Genomic DNA, 16,652 nt, shown 5'->3' with positions numbered 1-16,652 from the left:
AGCCTGTGAGGTTATAGCTGTTGTCAAACCCTTTTACCCTCAACAGAAGAACAGGCGTGAAGAGACAAAGAACTCTCAGGCTCGCTGAGAGATGGCCCTGAACCTAGCCGCTGATGGGTCTGCACTCAGCCGCTACATATTGTCAGCTGGGTGAATCCACAACTTCTTCAGTTTTTCTCCCTGGACCCCAGATGCCAACCTCACCAAGAAGCCAAGCTTCACAGGTGGTGTGGGACGCTCCCCTCCCCTCCCTTCCCCTGCCGCAGGCAGTCCTATTTGCTGCCCTTTCCAACTGCCTCTGCACCAGTGCACCTTTGCCTCTTACCCCATGTCTCCTGGGAATTGGAGATTATGAAAAAATTTATATATATGTATATATATACATACGCTCCAAATGCAGCTATAATCTCTAACACTTTTGAATAAGGATGCCATCAACCTGCAAATAGAGGCCTTTCTGTGCTTTAGTGTTGCTTCACGGGAGATTTGCACAGCTGTTACAACGCTGAGGACAGTGACTTGTCTGGGGGGCCTGCTGGCAGTAGCGCTGCTTCTCCTAGGGGCAGAGCTGTAGATAAAACAGCAGCCAATTGGATAGAAAACCTGCAGAAGGTTTGTATTTTATGTGCCTATGCGGGTTAATGAGGTAGTGAGCGTCGGTGAGAACATCCAGGTGCAAGGGATAGAGGACCCAGGATGAAAACCAAGAACCAACGTTTCCTTCATATATTTACCAAATATTTAAGAGCCCGCTATGTGTCAGGCTCAGTTCCAGGCACTGGGGATACAATGAGCAACACAGCATTCCTGTCCTCCTGGGCCTGACGCTCTAGTGGGGAATCAGACAATAAACCAAAGTAAATAAGTCGGGAGCTCGAGAAAAGCAGGAGGAGGGCGTGCCTGAGCGAAGTGGCTGCCATATTAGGATAATTAGGCAGGAGTATTTGGTGCATGTGGAATGTTAAATACTGTAAGTAGACAAGACTTGTCGGTACTAGTTCGTTTGCACCTCCAGAAGTTTCTAATTTCAAATAGGACCAATACCTTTCGATATACCTTGTCACAGGGAAAAGTGGGAAAGAGCCTCAAATAGTGGGTCCCCTCGCATTCGGACATTTACGGTACCCATAACGCGGGGCCGCCTCGGGACCCGCCTCTCGGGACCCGCCTCGGGCGTGGGCCCCGCCCCCCCCGGATCTTTGCGCACGCGCGTACTTGGATCAGAGCGAGGCAGGGACTGGTCTTGGCCGGAGCCGGCGCCAGGCAGGGGTGGCGCGATGAGCGGTTGGATGGCGGGGGGCCGAGCGCAGCGGGATGCGGCCCTCGGCCTAGCGCTGCGGGTACTGCTCAGCTTCGGGCTGGGCCTGGAGGCCGCCCCGACCTCGATCTCGACATGGTCCTTGACCCAGGCCCCAGGTAAGTGTGCTCCGTGCAGCCCTGGCGCCCTCCAAGCCTGCAGCTTAGCTCCGCCCCTGCCCGCCAGCAGCGCCTTACCGTTGGCTGCGCTGCACGTCTGTCCCGGACACTCCCCCCTGCACGTGGCTCTAGGGGACCCAGGCCCTTGAACGAGCCTTCCCCAGTGAGGGACCCTCCGCCTGGGTGCTCTGCCAGCCTTTAACTACCCTGCTTCGGCCCTGCTTACACTCGCTTTGCTTTGTCGTGCCCCGGTGTCACCTCTAAGCGACCCTTCACTCCAGCGTGGGCAGGAAAGTTCTTTACAGGCTCTGCTTCTCCGACTTCCGGAGCTGGTCACCTGGCGCCTTGTGCAGCAGCCGCGGCTTCCATACCCTGGCGCCTAGGGCCATGTGGCGACCGTTTCCCGCCCTCCCAATCTCTGCACCTTCCTTCTCCGGCCTTAGAGAAAAAAAGGTCTTCCCTGTGACCCCAGGCCCTTGGACACGTTTGCCTTGGCCTAAATGATGTTGGTGGCCCTCTCAGAGGTACCCAGAGGCAGCTGGGCAGGTTAGAGTGACCTCTTTGTGCTCACAGGTGCCCCTGACTTTCAGCTGTGACTCAGGTTCACACACCGTCTTATCTGGTTCCCCATCTCACCCCAAAGCCTCTGCCTTTTCAGGCTAAATGTTCCTGGTTCCTTCAAGGATCAGGACTCACGTTAACCAAGTACCACACTCTACACGCAAGCAGTCTCTTCTCTTTAGCACACTGTGGTAGGGACTCCTAGCGTGCCCCTTTTACAGGTGGGGAAACTGAGTCTGGGAGGTGCAACCACTGGTTGCTCCAAACCAAAGCCCTGTGAAGCCAGGTCCGCTCTGCTCTGCTGCCCACCCACTTTACAGAAGGACACATGCTCCAGCAGGCCGGGGAAGGAGGTCAGAGGTTGCTAGGGAGAGTGGCAAGTCCTGGGGAGGAAGCTTTAGGTTGCCAGACCCCCATGGGCAGGGAAGGAAGTCAGCTGCAGTTGGCTCCACAGAGCTTAGGGACTGTGTGGCCCACAGGTACAGTTGGGCCTGGAGGCCGGCCTGCGGAGGGGCTGGCTGTGGGGAGTGGGGGCTTGGAGGCACAGGACCTCGTGAGTAAAGGTGGAAGGGACAAGAGGACCAGGATTGTATGGAGGGGGACTAGGCTGGGGCCAAGCCAGGTATCTGCCACCCTCCCTGCTGCACCCAGGAGGAAACCATAAAGCCCACTCCCTTCCCCTGTTCCTTGGACTCCCGCCTGATGGCCCAGCTTCCAGGCCCTTCTGTGTTCATCCTGCTCTGGGTCCAGGAAGACTCACATCTCAGCTGGACTCAGCCCGGACCATTGTGTGACCTGTGCCCACTTATCACTAGGCGCTGCCCCGGGTTTACAGTCAAAAGGTCACTGCCCTGACCACCACTCAGTGTCCAGTCTACGCAGGTGCCAGTGCAAGGGCCATTGTTCTAAGTGGGAGGCTGAGCTTCAGGGGTCTCTGAGAGGGGCCTGAGACCCCTCCCAGGAAATAAGCTGAGACGTGAAGTCTGAGGAGGAAATCACGAGGTGCAGAGAGGAGGGAGGAGAGGGCAAACTGGGCCAGGGAACAGCATGGGCAAAAGCCCTGAGGGGGAAAACGAGGCCAGGCCTCTTGCAGAAGCATCAAGGTGGCCAGGTCAGAGGGAGCTTGATGAAGAGGGGGAAAGTGGGAGGTCCAGGGAGGGTTCAGGGCTGGTCAGGACTTGCGGGCCACATGGAGGTTGTAGAATTTGGTTGCGAGAGGACTCATGGGACCAAGGGCTGGGTTTCTGGGTTCTTCTGAATTTTTGAATTTTATTTTATTTTTTTATACAGCAGGTTCTTATCAGTTATCTTTTATACATATTAGTGTATACATGTCAATCCCAATTCGTCCCGCCACCACCACCCTGCCACTTTCCCCCCTTGGTGTCCATATGTTTATTCTCTACATCTGTGTCTCTATTTCTGACCAAGGGCTGTTTTTGAGCAAAGGGGGCAAGGGTGGGTGACCAAATGGTGTGGTTCTGAGAGGTCTCTGGTGTCTGAGTGGAGATGGGGGTGGGGAATCTGGAGAGGTGGTGGCACATTCAGGATGGGGAAAGTGGTCAGATCTGGGAGGAGTTTAGTAGGTGAGTCGACAAGCCACAGTGACTAAGCAGGTCCTCTACCCAAGGCCTCAGTTTCCCCTTTGCTGAGCAGCTGGGACATAATGGGCCCTGCTGACCCTGACAGGTGGGCCTGAGCCAGGCCAGGTTCAGAGATGGCTCCTCCCCCAGTCTGTTTAACCACGGACCTTGGAGAGACTCCTGGGGAGACCATCTGGCCATTTGGAGCCGAGTAAAGACCCCGGCATCAGTGAGACCTGGGTTCGAACCCCGACTCTGCCACTAGCTTGCAGCCTCAGGCCTTACCTCTCCTAAGTGTCTTGTGTAGAATGGGCATGGGAGTAGAATCTGCCCCGTAGGGCTCTTGGTGAGGCTGTGAACTGCTCAGCTCCAAGGCCCACATATAGTGCATCCTTAGCAAAGGGTGACCACCAATGTAGCTCCTGGGACCTGGCCTGTCTCCTGGTGGTCGCAGCCGGTGACACTGTGCTTCCAAAGGAGGGTCCAGACCTCCCAGGCCTCACCTGTGTGCATCTCTCAGGCCCCAGCGCAGCCCCGTGCCCGCCCACCGACTTCCAGTGCAGGAGTGATGGCCGCTGCGTGCCCCTCACCTGGCGCTGCGACGTTGACAAGGACTGCCTTGATGGCAGTGACGAGGAGGAGTGCAGTGAGTGGCCATGCCCTGGGGGCGGGGCTTGCAAGGGGTGGGGCCACAGGGAGGAGGTGCTTGTGGAAGGGATGTGGCTTTCAGACAGGGCGCTCTGGGGTGGGCGGGGCCTGAAAGGAAGGAGATCTGGGGAGAGGTGGGTTTGCAGCGGGGCGGAGTTAGTGGGGTCGGGAGGGAGGGCTTGCAGGGAGGCGAGTCCTTGGAAGGTGGAGCTAACAGAAGCAGGGGGAGGAGCCTTTGGGATGGGCGAAACATATAGGGTCGATTGTTCTCGGAAGGCGGGGCTTGCAGGAGGTTGGGCTGTGGGGAGTACCTGGGCCCTCTTGGCTGGGTGTTTGAGACCTGACTCACCCTGTACCCCAGGTACTGAGCCGTGTGCCCAGGACGGGCAGTGCAAGCCACCCACTGGCAGCCCCTGCTCTTGTGACAGCATCGATGACTGCCCTGATGGCATCAACAAGAATGTTCTCAACTGCGGGCACCAGCCCTGCCCGGAGGGAGAGCTGCGCTGCCCGCTGGGCGGTTCCTGTATCCCACGCACGTGGCTCTGCGATGGCCACCCGGACTGTTCCGACTCCAGCGATGAGCTTGGCTGTGGTGTGTGCCTGTGGGGGCGGGGAGGGTGGGTCGGTAGACAAGGACGCCTGACACCTTCCAGTGTATGACAAGGCTGGGAGCGTGGACACGTGTGTCTGCCTGTGCCCGTATTCCCATGGCGGCTGCACGAGGGCACTCGGGCAGCAGGGCTCACCAACCTCACTGAATTTGGGATGGAGGGTGAGCCCTAAGGTCCCCCCTGGGCACCAGAAACATCTGTTCATCCCCCCCATGCCCCAGGTGCCCCCTCCCCAGCTACTGAATGCCTGGACTTATTGCAGGAACCAAGACCCTCCAAGAAGGGAGTGCCACGTCCATGGGGACCCCTGTGACCCTGGAGAGTGTCACTTATCTCAGGAATGCCACAGTCACCTCTGTCGGGGACCGGGACTCAGTTCAGTCTGGAAACCGAAGTGCCTATGGGATCATTGCAGCTGCTGGTAAGATAAACAGGTCCTCCCACCACTGGGGCTTGGAGCAGCTGCTCCTGGGAGCCGGCAGGCTGCAGAACCCCCTTTCCAGTGTGTTAGGAGCTTGGTGGGTGTGAGCCTCCTGCCACCCCCTCCCCTCACCCACTCCTGTCTTTCTGTCCCCCACAGTGGTGCTAAGTGTAGGTCTGGCCGCCGCCATCCTCTTCATGTTGTCACGGCTCTGTGCCCAGGGACGCCTGTCCCCGCTGGGGCTGCTGGTGTCTGTGAAGGGGTCTCTGCAGTCAGAGAGGACGGCCTCAGTTCTCTGAGGATGATTTCTTGCTGCCACATCACACGGTCCCGAGTACGGCAGGTATGGGGACCCGCGCGTGGCTGTTGGCACACCATCCCCCAGACCTGGGTTCTTCTGGCCACGTGCCGCCAAGTACCTGAGCTCCTGCAGATGTGATCGTGGAGGCTGGGAGTGTCCAGACCCTCCCCTGGACTCGAGGAGCCTGGATGGGGAACGTGCCACAGCCAGAACCGAAGGGCTGGCCCTAGGCCATTCCCGGGGTGGCCCCCCTGCTCAGATATCCGGGGAACGTGCCACAGCCAGAACCGAGGGGCTGGCCCTAGGTCATTCCCGGGGTGGCCCCCCTGCTCAGATACTACTGTTGCCCCCTCCTGAGGGTGGTGATTAAAGTTACTTCACGTCTTCTGCCTGCCTCTGGGCCTCTGTCTCCCTCTGCCTGGGCAGCCTGGGGGCTCTGCTGCAGCCCCTCCTCTGGAGCACCCAAGCTCAGAGAGGGTGGGAGTTGGGGACCCTGCCTCTGGCTTCCTGGAATCCAAAGCAGGGGGACAGTGGGGCTGGGGGCAGCAGGACAGTTTGCATTCCCCCAAATGGAGCAGAACTTGGGCAGTGCCTCCCAGAGTCCTGGGCTGGGGGACCTCCATCCATTATGGCTTCTTCTCTTTGAGATGGAAGCTGGGTGTCCCCAGGTTGGTCTCCACCCCGTTTCCAAAGGTAGGTCTTCTTATTATGCAGCTATGGCAAGGCCAACAGATCAGGAGATGACTGCCACTGAAAAGACACTTTGTTACTCACCGATCCCAAGAGGAAGGGCATAACAGGCCATGTGGAGCTACACGGGGAAGCACCAGGGTCCATCAGGAGGCAGAGGGAGAGGGAACAACATGGACAGGAGCTTTTATTGGGGTCTCCACTGGAAGGAGTGGGTGAGGCAGGGTAAACAGGCTTGGAACTGGCTAGACTGAGTAATTTCCATGGGCTCCGGGGCGTCGGCACTGAGCATCGTGTGCATCCCAGCCTATCGATGGCAAGGCTTTCAGAGAGCAGTATCGGAGTACACGTGGGCCCCTACTACTTACAGCAAGGCCCTCACAGACGCTACCCCAGCTAGAGCCAGCACTGTGGCTAGGCCGGCCCTCACGGTTCTTATCATGATCACGGGACGTACTTCAGGAAAAACCATCAGGAAACTTGGCAGAGCAAGATTCGTTACTCACAGGTTCTGGAGGGCACACAGCAGGCACCCCCTCTGAGGGCCACCCAGCAAGATCATGGGGAGAGAGAGAGGGAGGGAACGCAGACCTGGGTCTCTGCCTTTATTAGGGTCCGGGGGTCGGAGTCTCGGATTCACTCTTTATTGAATATAAAGCATAAGAGCTGGAATTAGGGTGCCAAAAGGGGAAGCGGGGTCGTTCAAGGCGTCACTTGTCAAGGTTGCCTAGGGTTTCTGAAAAGGGGACCTTCCTAGGTTGGGGTAGCTAATAACCAGGTAGGTTGTGTTGCTAGTAGCTGTGTCATGCAGCTATCTGTGTGTTTGTTCATGGTGGGTGTTGGCAATCAAAAGCTTAACGTCAGGGACTTCCCTGGCAGTCCAGTGGTTAGGACTCCACGCTTCCCTTGCAGGGGGCACGGGTTCAATCCCTGGTCGGGGAACTAAGATCCTGCTTAATGTCAGGGACTCACACTACAGTGGCCCTGGGGTGATCAGGGAAGGGACACAGTGGCTCTGGATTGGCTGGTATGCACAGGAGAGGTACACTCACTGGTTACTTGTTTGTCATCTCCAGGAACTCGCTGACCCCTCGAGGGACAGCCCCTTCCTGGTCAGTGAGGCCTCAGCTGACAGGGTGTCAAGAATACAGAAACTGGGAATTCCCTGGCGGTCCAGTGGTTAGGACTCCGCGCTTTCACTGCCGAGGGCCTGGGTTCAATCCCTGGTTGGGGAACTAAGATCCTGCGAGCCGTGTGGCGCGGCCACAGAAAAAGAATACAGAAAGTGTAGTTAATACACCCCGTAACTGCTGGGTGATGAGGACAGGGCTCTTCTTTGACCTTCATTTTCTTCATCTCTGAATGCGGTGGCCGGGGCCCTGGTAGCCCGGGGGAGCACCCAGGGTCCCACACAGGGTCTTGCGGCTTTGACATCCAGCAAGCAGGGAGCTGGTCCCTGATGACAACATGCTGGAAGAAGATAGATCTTCCTGGGGGTGGGAAGGGTGGGAAAGTTCAGCATTGGGGCTCCGCCCCCCACGGGAGGTTTGTTTGTTTGTTTGTTTGTTTGTTTGTTTTGGTCCATGCAGCATGTCTTGTGGGATCTGGAATTCCCAATGGGGTTTGGAGTCTGGGCCTCAGGAAGCCTGTGAGGGGCCCGAGTTCTCTGTCGGGCAGCTGTGGGGGCTTGGGAGGTGGGCTGCAGCCAGGATGGGGGGACTTTGACTGACGGTGGGCCAGAGGGTGCCCAGCTGCCTGGGGTATAAGGCCTTCCCCCGGCGCCCGCTGGATACCTCCCAGCCCCTGAGCTGGGCCGAGGTTTCCTGCTGCAGAACTGGAACCCTGGTGGGCTTCTTCTAGTTGGCAGGAAGGAGTTATGCCAGAGAGTAGAATGTTCTTGTTTTTAGATTTTTTTCCCCCTTCCTTTTTGTTCAGGTGTGGACAGCTGCAGTGGGCCAACAGGGCATGTTAGGGCGGTGAGGCCGGTGTCAGACGCCACCTGAGCTGAGGTCTAGGGTCTGGATCTTCCTGGGTGTCAGCTGGATTCTCAGTGATCAGTGGCACAAACCACCCTGCACTGACGGGCTCCACACAACCACCGGCATATTCTCTTTTGTGGTTCCACGTTGACCGGCCTGGGGCTGGTGGCTCTTTGTTTCCCCGTGAATGGTGGCTGCTGGCATCTGGGGGCTGGACTGGCTGGATGTTACCATGTCATGGGACGGTGCCAACGTTGTGTCTGGCGCATGGGTGGATGGGGACGCCTCTCCCTCTCTACGTGGCCTCTCTGGATGGCCCTTCCATGTGGGCCCCCAAGCAGGACGGCCGCATCCCTTTCCTGGTGACTCAGGGGTTTCCCCAAAGCGCAGAGCCAAAACCCCTCTAATGCTTCTAATGCTCAGGTCCACAACTGGGCCAGCATCGCTTCTGCTGCTTTCTGCTGATTCAGCAGGGTCTCAGGTCAGCCCAGGTGTGTGTTGGGGGCACAGGTGGGGGCCACACAAGGGTACGAACACCAGGGAGGCCTAGTTCATTGGGGCCACCACGGGGGCAGAGGGCACGAGCTGGGAATGGGCAGGCTGGAGTGGGCGACTCCTGTCCACTGGAGCCAGCTGACTGGCTGTGGGCAGGTGGCTTTGCTGTCTCAGGGCCAGCTTTGTCACCTGCACACTGGGGCAGCCACAGGTGCAAACGCCCATCATGCATGAGCAGGCTGGGTTTCAGCTGCCTTTGTTCTCTCAAGCAGGGTCACCCTGTGCTACCAGCTGCCCACCCCATCCTATAGGCAGCAAGCCCAGTGACTGGCTTCCAAGAAACTCCAGGGAGGGTCCAGGTTGAAAAGGGAGGGATGTTTGGGGAGCCCACAAGGAGGGGGACATGGTCAAGTGGTCACGGGTCCCAGTACCTGGGGAAATTCTGATGGGCCTGAGAAGGGAGGGGATGGAGTGGCGGGGATGTGTGTGGGCTGCAGTGGTGAAGATGGGGAGGGGGGGGTCCAGGGTGTGTGTGTGTGCGTGTGTGTATCTTTATCCAGCTCTCACCATTTCTCTTTTTTTTTTTTTTAATTGGAAAACTCACATAACATGAAATTAACCATTAACTGTTTTAAAGCCTACAATGCATTTAGTACACTTGCAGTGTTGTGTAACCCTCACCTCTGTCTAGTGGCAAGACATTTTTATCCCCCCCCCGAAAGGAAACCCCTTCCCCGTTAGCGGTCACTCCTCTCCCCCACCCCCATCCCGGCAACCACAAAAACCACAGATCCACATTCTGTCTCTCTGGACTTCTGGACATTTTGTATAAATGGAATCGTACCGTAGGTGGCCTTTGGTGTCTGGCTTCTCTCACTGAGCATCATGTTTGCCAGGTTCTTTCCCCAAAAGCCTCCTTGTGCCCCTTTTTTTTACCGCTCCCACCCCTACCACCACATTACCCAGGCAACCACCAACTGGCTCTGACACTGTAGATTAGCTGCATTCCTAGAATCATGGAGTATGTGCCTTTTTTTTTGGTCTGGCAGTTTTTACCTGACACAATTATTTTACAATAATTTGCATGTAGGAAAAGTGATTTGCATGTAGGGAAAGTGAGCTCGCTTTTATGGCGGAGCTGTACTCCACTGTACGGCTGTTCCACATCCATTTACCTAATTCCCCTGTTGATGGATATCTAGATGGTTTCCAGTTTTTTATGATTGCAAATAAAGCTGCCGAGAACATTTATGTGTAAGCGCGTTCATCTGCTTTCAGTTCTTCCGGGTAAACTACCCAGGAGTGCAGCGGTTGCATCATATGGTAGGTGTATATTTAAATTCTAAAGAAATCGCCAACATGTTTTCCGAAGTGGATGTACCCTTACTTTCCTTCCCCCCTCCCAGCGATGTATATACTTTCGTCTCCTTGCAGCCTTGGCATGAGCTGATGTGGGCAGTCTTTTTGATTTTAGCCATTCTCACAGGTGTGCGACGGTATTATGCTGTACTTGAAGTGAAATTCACATAACAGAAATGTAATCTTTTTTTTTAAACATCTTTACTGGAGTATAATTGCTTTACAATGGTGTGTTGGTTCCTGCCGTATAACAAAGTGAGTCAGCTATACGTATACATATATCCCCATATTGCCTCCCTCGTGCGTCTCCCTCCCACCCTCCCTATCCCACCCCTCTAGGTGGTCACAAAGCACCGAGCTGATCTCCCTGTGCTATGCGGCTGCTTCCCACTAGCTATCTGGTAGTGTTTATATCGCCATGCCACTCTCTCACTTCGTTCCGGAAACGTAATCATTTTATTTATTTATTTTTATTTATTTATTTTCTTGGCCACACTGGGCGGCATGTGGGATCTTAGTTCCCCAGCCAGTGATTGAACCCGTGCCCCCTGCAGTGGAAGGGCAGAGTCCTAACCACTAGACCGCCAGGGAATTTCCCGAAATGTAATCATTTTAAAGTGAGCAATCCAGCAGCATTTAGCACATTCATAATATAGTACATCACCTGTAGCTAGTCGTACACGAATCTTTTCCTGAGCTTGTTGGCACCTGGTAAAAGATCTAGTTGGGACTTTGGGATCGCATCGCATTTGAAGGTTAATTTTTGCAGGAGGACAAACATTCATTGAGCACCTACCGGGTGCCAGGCATTGTTATAGGTACCTGGAGACTTGGCCTTGAACAGAACAAAGCCCCATCCCCCATGATGTGGAGGTTGTGGGGAGGGGACAGAGGATCAACCAACAAACAAGTACATCATGGTTCTGTTCTGGGGACTAAATGCCAGAGTAGGAGGGATGGACGTTCCAGGTTGGGGGAAAGAAGGGTCACTATTTTTATGTTAGATGGTCAAGAGAGGCCTCTCGAATATGGAGACACTTGAGTAGAGACCTGAAGGGAAGTAAGAGGATGGGTGAGTTGTGCAGGTGTATAGGTGAAGAACATTCTCGGAAGTAGGAACAACCCGTGCAAAGGCCCTGAGACAGCAACAGGTTCCAGAAACAGTAGGTCTGCAGGGAGTGAGGGTGGTGGTGGTCATAAGATTTGATGGCAGAGAATGCGGGGTCGGGGGTGGGAGGCACAGAGGGTATGTAGTGAGATGGGGAGCCTTTGGGAGGTTTTGAGCAGAGGTGACCATTCTCTGATTTAGTTTTTTTTTTTTAATTGAAGTACAGTTGATTTATAATTGATTTAGATTTTAAAGGATGTTTTGGCAATAAGATGATCCCTCTGTTTTTATTTTTTTAATTGAAGTATGGTTGATTTCAGTGTTTCAGGGGTACAGCAAAGTGATTTAGTAATATATATATATTCTTCAGATTCTTTTTAAAAATAAATTTACTTATTTATTTATTTTGGGCTGCGTTGGGTCTTCGTTGCCTAGTTGCAGCAAGCAGGGGCTACTCTTTGTTGCAGTGCGCAGGCTTCTCATTGCAGTGGCTTGAGGAGCGTGGGCTCTAGCTGCATGGACTTCAGTAGTTGTGGCACGCAGGCCCGGTAGTTGTGGCTCTTGGGCTCTAGAGCACAGGCTCAGTAGTTGTGGCACACGGACTTAGTTGCTCTGCGGCATGTGGGATCTTCCCGGACCGGGGATCGAACCTGTGTCCCCTGCATTGACAGACGGATTCTTAACCACTGCACCAGCAGGGAAGTCCCCAGATTCTTTTCCATTATAGGTTAGTACGAGATATTGAATACAGTTCCCTGTTCTCTACAGTAGGTCCTTGTTGTTTAAGAAGATCCCTCCTGGGAGTTCCCTGGTGGCCTAGTGGTTAGGATTTCAGGCTTTCACTGCTGGGCCCGAGTTCAATCTTGAAACCTTCTGGCTTAAGTTAGACTATGCATTTTGTTTTTGATTTTTACCAAATTGGTTTAGTAACAACAATTTGTAGGTCCGGTTTGTTCTGAAACAACACTTATGTTAATTTGTATTATTATTGATTCATTCTCCTTCAAAAAAAAAAAACTAGGGGAAAAAAAAGATCTTTCTGATACTTTCTTCTACTGTCCTGTCACAGTCTGAAGTTTCTACTTTTATGCAGTTCTTTGGGTTAGATTATGAAAGGTTCTTCGTTTATTCAGGAGATACTTGTTGTACATAGATGTCCATAGTGGTCTAATCTTAACAGCCAAAAGGTGGAACCAACCCATATGTCCATCAGTGGACGATGAATAAACAAAATGTGGTAGGACCATAACGTGAGCTGTAATTCATCCATAAAAGGAATAAAATTCTGACACACGCTGCACCGTGGACGAATCTTGAAAACATTATGCTAAGTCAAAGAAACTAGGAGCAAAACGTTACATAGTGTATGAATCCATTTATATGAAATATCGAGAATAGGCAAGTTCATAGAAACATAAAGGAGATTAGTGGTTGCATAGGGCTGGGGGATAGGCGGGGAAAGGGGGTGATAGCTAAAAGGATATGGGGTTTCTTTTTGTGGTCATGAAAATGCTCTCAGATTGACTCTGGTGATGGCTTCACATTATCTGTGAGTATACTAAAAAGCCTTGAATTGTACATTTTAAGTGGGTGAATTTTAAGATATGTGTGTACATTTTTATGGGTGCTGAATTTTGTCCCCTCCAGATTTATGTGTCAAAGCCCTAACCATCAATACCTCAAAAAGTGACTATAGTAGGAGACAGGGCCTTTAGAGAGGTGATTAAATTGAAACGAAGCCATTCGGGTGGGCCCTGATCCAATCTGACTGGTGTCCTTATAAGCAGGGGACATTTGCGCACTCTGACACCAGGGATGCAGGCCCAGAGGCCAGACCATATGAGGACTCAGGGCAAGCCAAGGAGAGAGGCCTCAAAAGAAACCAGCCCCGCGGACACCTTGATCTTGGGCTTCCAGGCTGCAGAACTGTGAGGAAAAAAATGTTTCTGTTGTTTAAGCCCCCGCCCGCCCGCCCCACCCCATTCTGTATTATTTTGGTAGGGCAACCCTAACTGACTAAAACGTGTATTATATCTCACGTTTAAAAAGACATTTGTTTGGGGCTTCCTTGGTGGCGCAGTGGTTGGGAGGCCGCCTGCCGACGCAGGGGACACGGGTTCGTGACCCGGTCCGGGAAGATCCCACATGCCGCGGAGCGGCTGGGCCCGTGAGCCATGGCCGCTGAGCCTGCGCGTCCGGAGCCTGTGCTCTGCAACGGGAGAGGCCACAACAGTGAGAGGCCCGCGTACCACAAAAAAAAAAAAAAAGACATTTGTTTGTAAAATAGATACCTAGTGAGAAGCAGCTGTATGACACAGGGAGATCAGCTCAGTAAGTTGCACCACCTAGAGGGGTGGGATAAGGAGGGTGGGAGGGAGACGCAAGAGGGAGGGGATATGTGGATATACATATGCATATAGCTGATTCACTTTGTTATACAGCAGGAGCTAACACAGCATTGTAAAGCAATTACACTCCAACAAAGATGTTTAAAAAAAAAAAGGACATTTGTTGGGGAATTTCCTGGCGGTCCAATGGTTAGGACTCTGCCCCTCCACGGCAGAGGGCCCGGGTTCCATCCTTGGTGGGGGAACTAAGATCCCAAAAGCAGCGCACGTGGGAAAAAGAAATTGTGGAATAGTGCTAGGTATTAGGCACTGTTCTAGGCACTCAGGATATAGCAATAAATAAAAGAGTCCCCCAAAGTGGGGGCTGTGTTTCTGATTATAGTGGGGGGGGGACAGTATACGGTGGGAAGGCACAGAGATGGGAGCCTGGGGGTGACTACAGAGAGGAGGCGACCGCCCTGGTCCAGGGAGGGCATGATGGGGCTCTCGCGGGGTAGGGCCGTGCAGGTGGTGAGAAGTGGTCGGATTCTGTATCTGTTTCGAAGGAAAAGCCGACGGAGCTGCAGGATTGGGTGGCGCATCCGATGTGGTCGTGAGAAAGAGGAAACGAGCGCGCCTCCCAGGTATCCGGGCTGAGCTGCGGAAGGATGGAGCCGACCGTGATGGGGAGGACGGTGGGGGCCGGGCGAGGGTGGAGGGGGGGACCCCTGGGAGCTAAGTTTGGACCTGCGAGGCCCCCACGTGGAGAGACCGGGAAGGCGCTTGGCCCTACTGTCTGGGTTGGAGAGATGAATTTCAGAGTTGTCCCAGTGGGTGGCCGTGGTTTGGAAAGGAGGAGGGAGTGTGGCTGATATCTAGAGGTTTCTGGGGGGTGAGGAAGAATCAGGAAAGAAGGAGCGACCGTAGAGGTGGCAAGAGAAACCAGGAGAGTTCAGAACAGAGTGAATCAAGCAAAAGTCCGCCATCCCGTCACAGGCTGCGATGCGTTAGGTAAAACCGGACGTAGAGGGAGACCGTGGGGTTTAATAAAGTGGAGGTCATTGGTGATGACGGCAAAAACGGTTCCACCGGTTGAAGATAAAACGGGAAGGAGAAAGGGTGTATGGATGACTTTTTCTACAGTTTTGCTTGGGCAGGGGGTTGGGTTGCGCGGAGGCAGAGACTTAGGGCAGAGGCCAGACGGGGAGGGTGCTCAGAGTCTTTTTTTCCCTTTAAAGTGGAAGATGCCCATGAGAATGGCTATAATTAGAGAGAGAGAGAGAGAGAGAGAGGAGAGAGAGAGAGAGAAACAGAAAATAAGTTATGGCGAGGGTGCAGCGAAATTGGAACCCTCGTACATTGCTGGTGGGAATGTAAAATGATGCAGCCTCTGTGGAAAAGAGTTTGGCGTTTCCTCAAAAGTTAAACACAGAATTACCATATGGCCCAGAATTCCACTCCTAGGAATGTACCCGAAAGAACTGAAAGCAGGTATTCAGACAAATACTTGTACATGCATGTTCATAGCAGTGTTATTCACACTACCCAAAACATAGGAACAGCCCACGTGTCCATCCATGGATGAATGGATACACAAAATGTGGTCCAACCAGACAATGGAATATTATCCAGTCATAAGAACGAAGGAATTTCTGACACACACTACAGCGTGGTTGAGCCTTGAATACATATGCCAAGTGAAAGAAGCCAGACAGAAAGAGTCAGAGCGTATGAGTCCCTTTAGTGTGTGAAATGTCCGGAATAGATAAATCCATAGAGACAGAAAGTAGATCAATGGTTGCCAGGGGCTGGGGGAGCAGGCAAATGGGAAGCAACAGCTTAATGAGTAAGTGGTGATGAAAAAAACTAAAAAGAAAAAACTTTGTATTTCAGATCAGTTTTAGGTTCACAGAAAAATGAAGAGGAAGGTACAGAGACTTCCCCTATATTCCCTGCCTGCATACATGCATAGCCTCCCTCATTATAAATAGAACATCCCCCACCAGAGTGGTACCTTCGTTAAAACTGATGAACCTACAGTGACGTGTCATTATCACCCGAAGTCCATAGTTTACCTTCAAGTCCACTCTTGTTGTTGTACATTCTGTGGGTTTGGACAAATGTATAATGACATGTATCTACCATTATAGTATCATACAGAGCATTTTCACTGCCCTAAAAATCCTCTATGCTCTGCCTCTTCATCCCTCCCTCCCCTCTGATCTCTGGAAACCACTGATATTGTTACCCTTTCCATATGTTTCCTTTTTCCAGAATGTCATAGCGATGGCATCATGCAGTGTGGAGTCTTTTCAGATTGGCTTCTTTCTTTTCTTCTTTTTTTTTTTTAATATTTATTATTTATTTATTTGTTTGTTTTGGCTACAGACTTCTTAGTTGCGGCATGCGGACTCTTAGGTGCAGCATGCGGGATCTAGTTCACCGAGAAGGGATTGAACCTGGGTCCCCTTCATTGGGACCACGGACTCTTAACCACTGGACCACGAGGGAAGTCCCAGATTGGCTTCTTTCACTTAGTCATGTGCATTTAAGGTTCCTCCATGTCTTTTCATGGCTTGATAGCTTGTTTCTTTTTAGCAGTGAATAACATTCCATCGTTTGGATGTACCACAGTTTGTCCACTCACCTGCTGAAGGACATCTTGGTTGCTTCCAAGTTTTGGCAATTATGAATAAGGCTGCTGTAAACATCCATATGCAGGTTTTTGTGTGGACATAAGTTTTCAACCCCTTTGGGTAAGGACCAAGGAGTGCTATTGCTGGATCATATGGTGAGAGTATGTTTAGTTTTTTAAGAAGCCGCTAAACTGCCTTCCAGAGTGGCTGGACCGTTTTGCATTCCCACCAGCAATGAACGAGAGTTCCTGTTGCTCCACATCCTCGCCAGCAATTGGTGTCATCGGTTTTCTCGGTTTTGGCCATTCTCATAGGTGTGTACCGGTTTCTCACGGTTGTTTTAATTTGCAGTTCCCCGATGATACATGTGGAGCCTTTTTTCATGTGCTTATTTGCACTATGAATATGTTTTGGAACTAGATATTGGCAGTGGTTGCACAGCTTTATGAATGTGCTGTATGCACTGAAATTTTATTTTATTTTTTAAAGGTATTTATTTATTTACTTGGCTGCG

General features: G+C 52.6%; 1 protein-coding gene across 1 annotated transcript; it reads left to right on the top strand.

Moving 5' to 3' along the window:
* The first annotated feature begins 1,042 nt into the window (after positions 1 to 1,042).
* On the top strand, positions 1,043 to 7,691 carry CD320 (CD320 molecule). Its single transcript, XM_029219230.1, has 5 exons — positions 1,043 to 1,416; positions 4,081 to 4,206; positions 4,570 to 4,803; positions 5,085 to 5,243; positions 5,403 to 7,691. Exons 1-5 carry the CDS (start codon positions 1,278 to 1,280, stop codon positions 5,540 to 5,542), a joined length of 798 nt encoding a protein of 265 aa, XP_029075063.1. The 5' UTR covers positions 1,043 to 1,277; the 3' UTR covers positions 5,543 to 7,691.
* The last annotated feature ends 8,961 nt before the right edge of the window (positions 7,692 to 16,652 follow it).

Source organism: Monodon monoceros, unplaced genomic scaffold, assembly GCF_005190385.1.
Source record: "Monodon monoceros isolate NGI ecotype Baffin Bay Population unplaced genomic scaffold, NGI_Narwhal_1 Super_Scaffold_12, whole genome shotgun sequence".
Taxonomy (NCBI): Eukaryota; Metazoa; Chordata; class Mammalia; order Artiodactyla; family Monodontidae; genus Monodon; species Monodon monoceros.
The sequence above is the reverse complement of the archived record's forward strand: the minus strand, read 5'-3'. Positions and strand labels throughout refer to the sequence as shown.

Excerpts from the sequence above, each read along its gene's own strand:
- CD320 (XM_029219230.1), top strand. The coding sequence starts at position 1,278 with ATGAGCGGTTGGATGGCGGGGGGCCGAGCGCAGCGGGATGCGGCCCTC. Across the intron at positions 4,804-5,084 it reads CAGCGATGAGCTTGGCTGTG|GAACCAAGACCCTCCAAGAA; the intron begins GTGTGTGCCTGT and ends GACTTATTGCAG. Across the intron at positions 5,244-5,402 it reads TGGGATCATTGCAGCTGCTG|TGGTGCTAAGTGTAGGTCTG; the intron begins GTAAGATAAACA and ends TGTCCCCCACAG.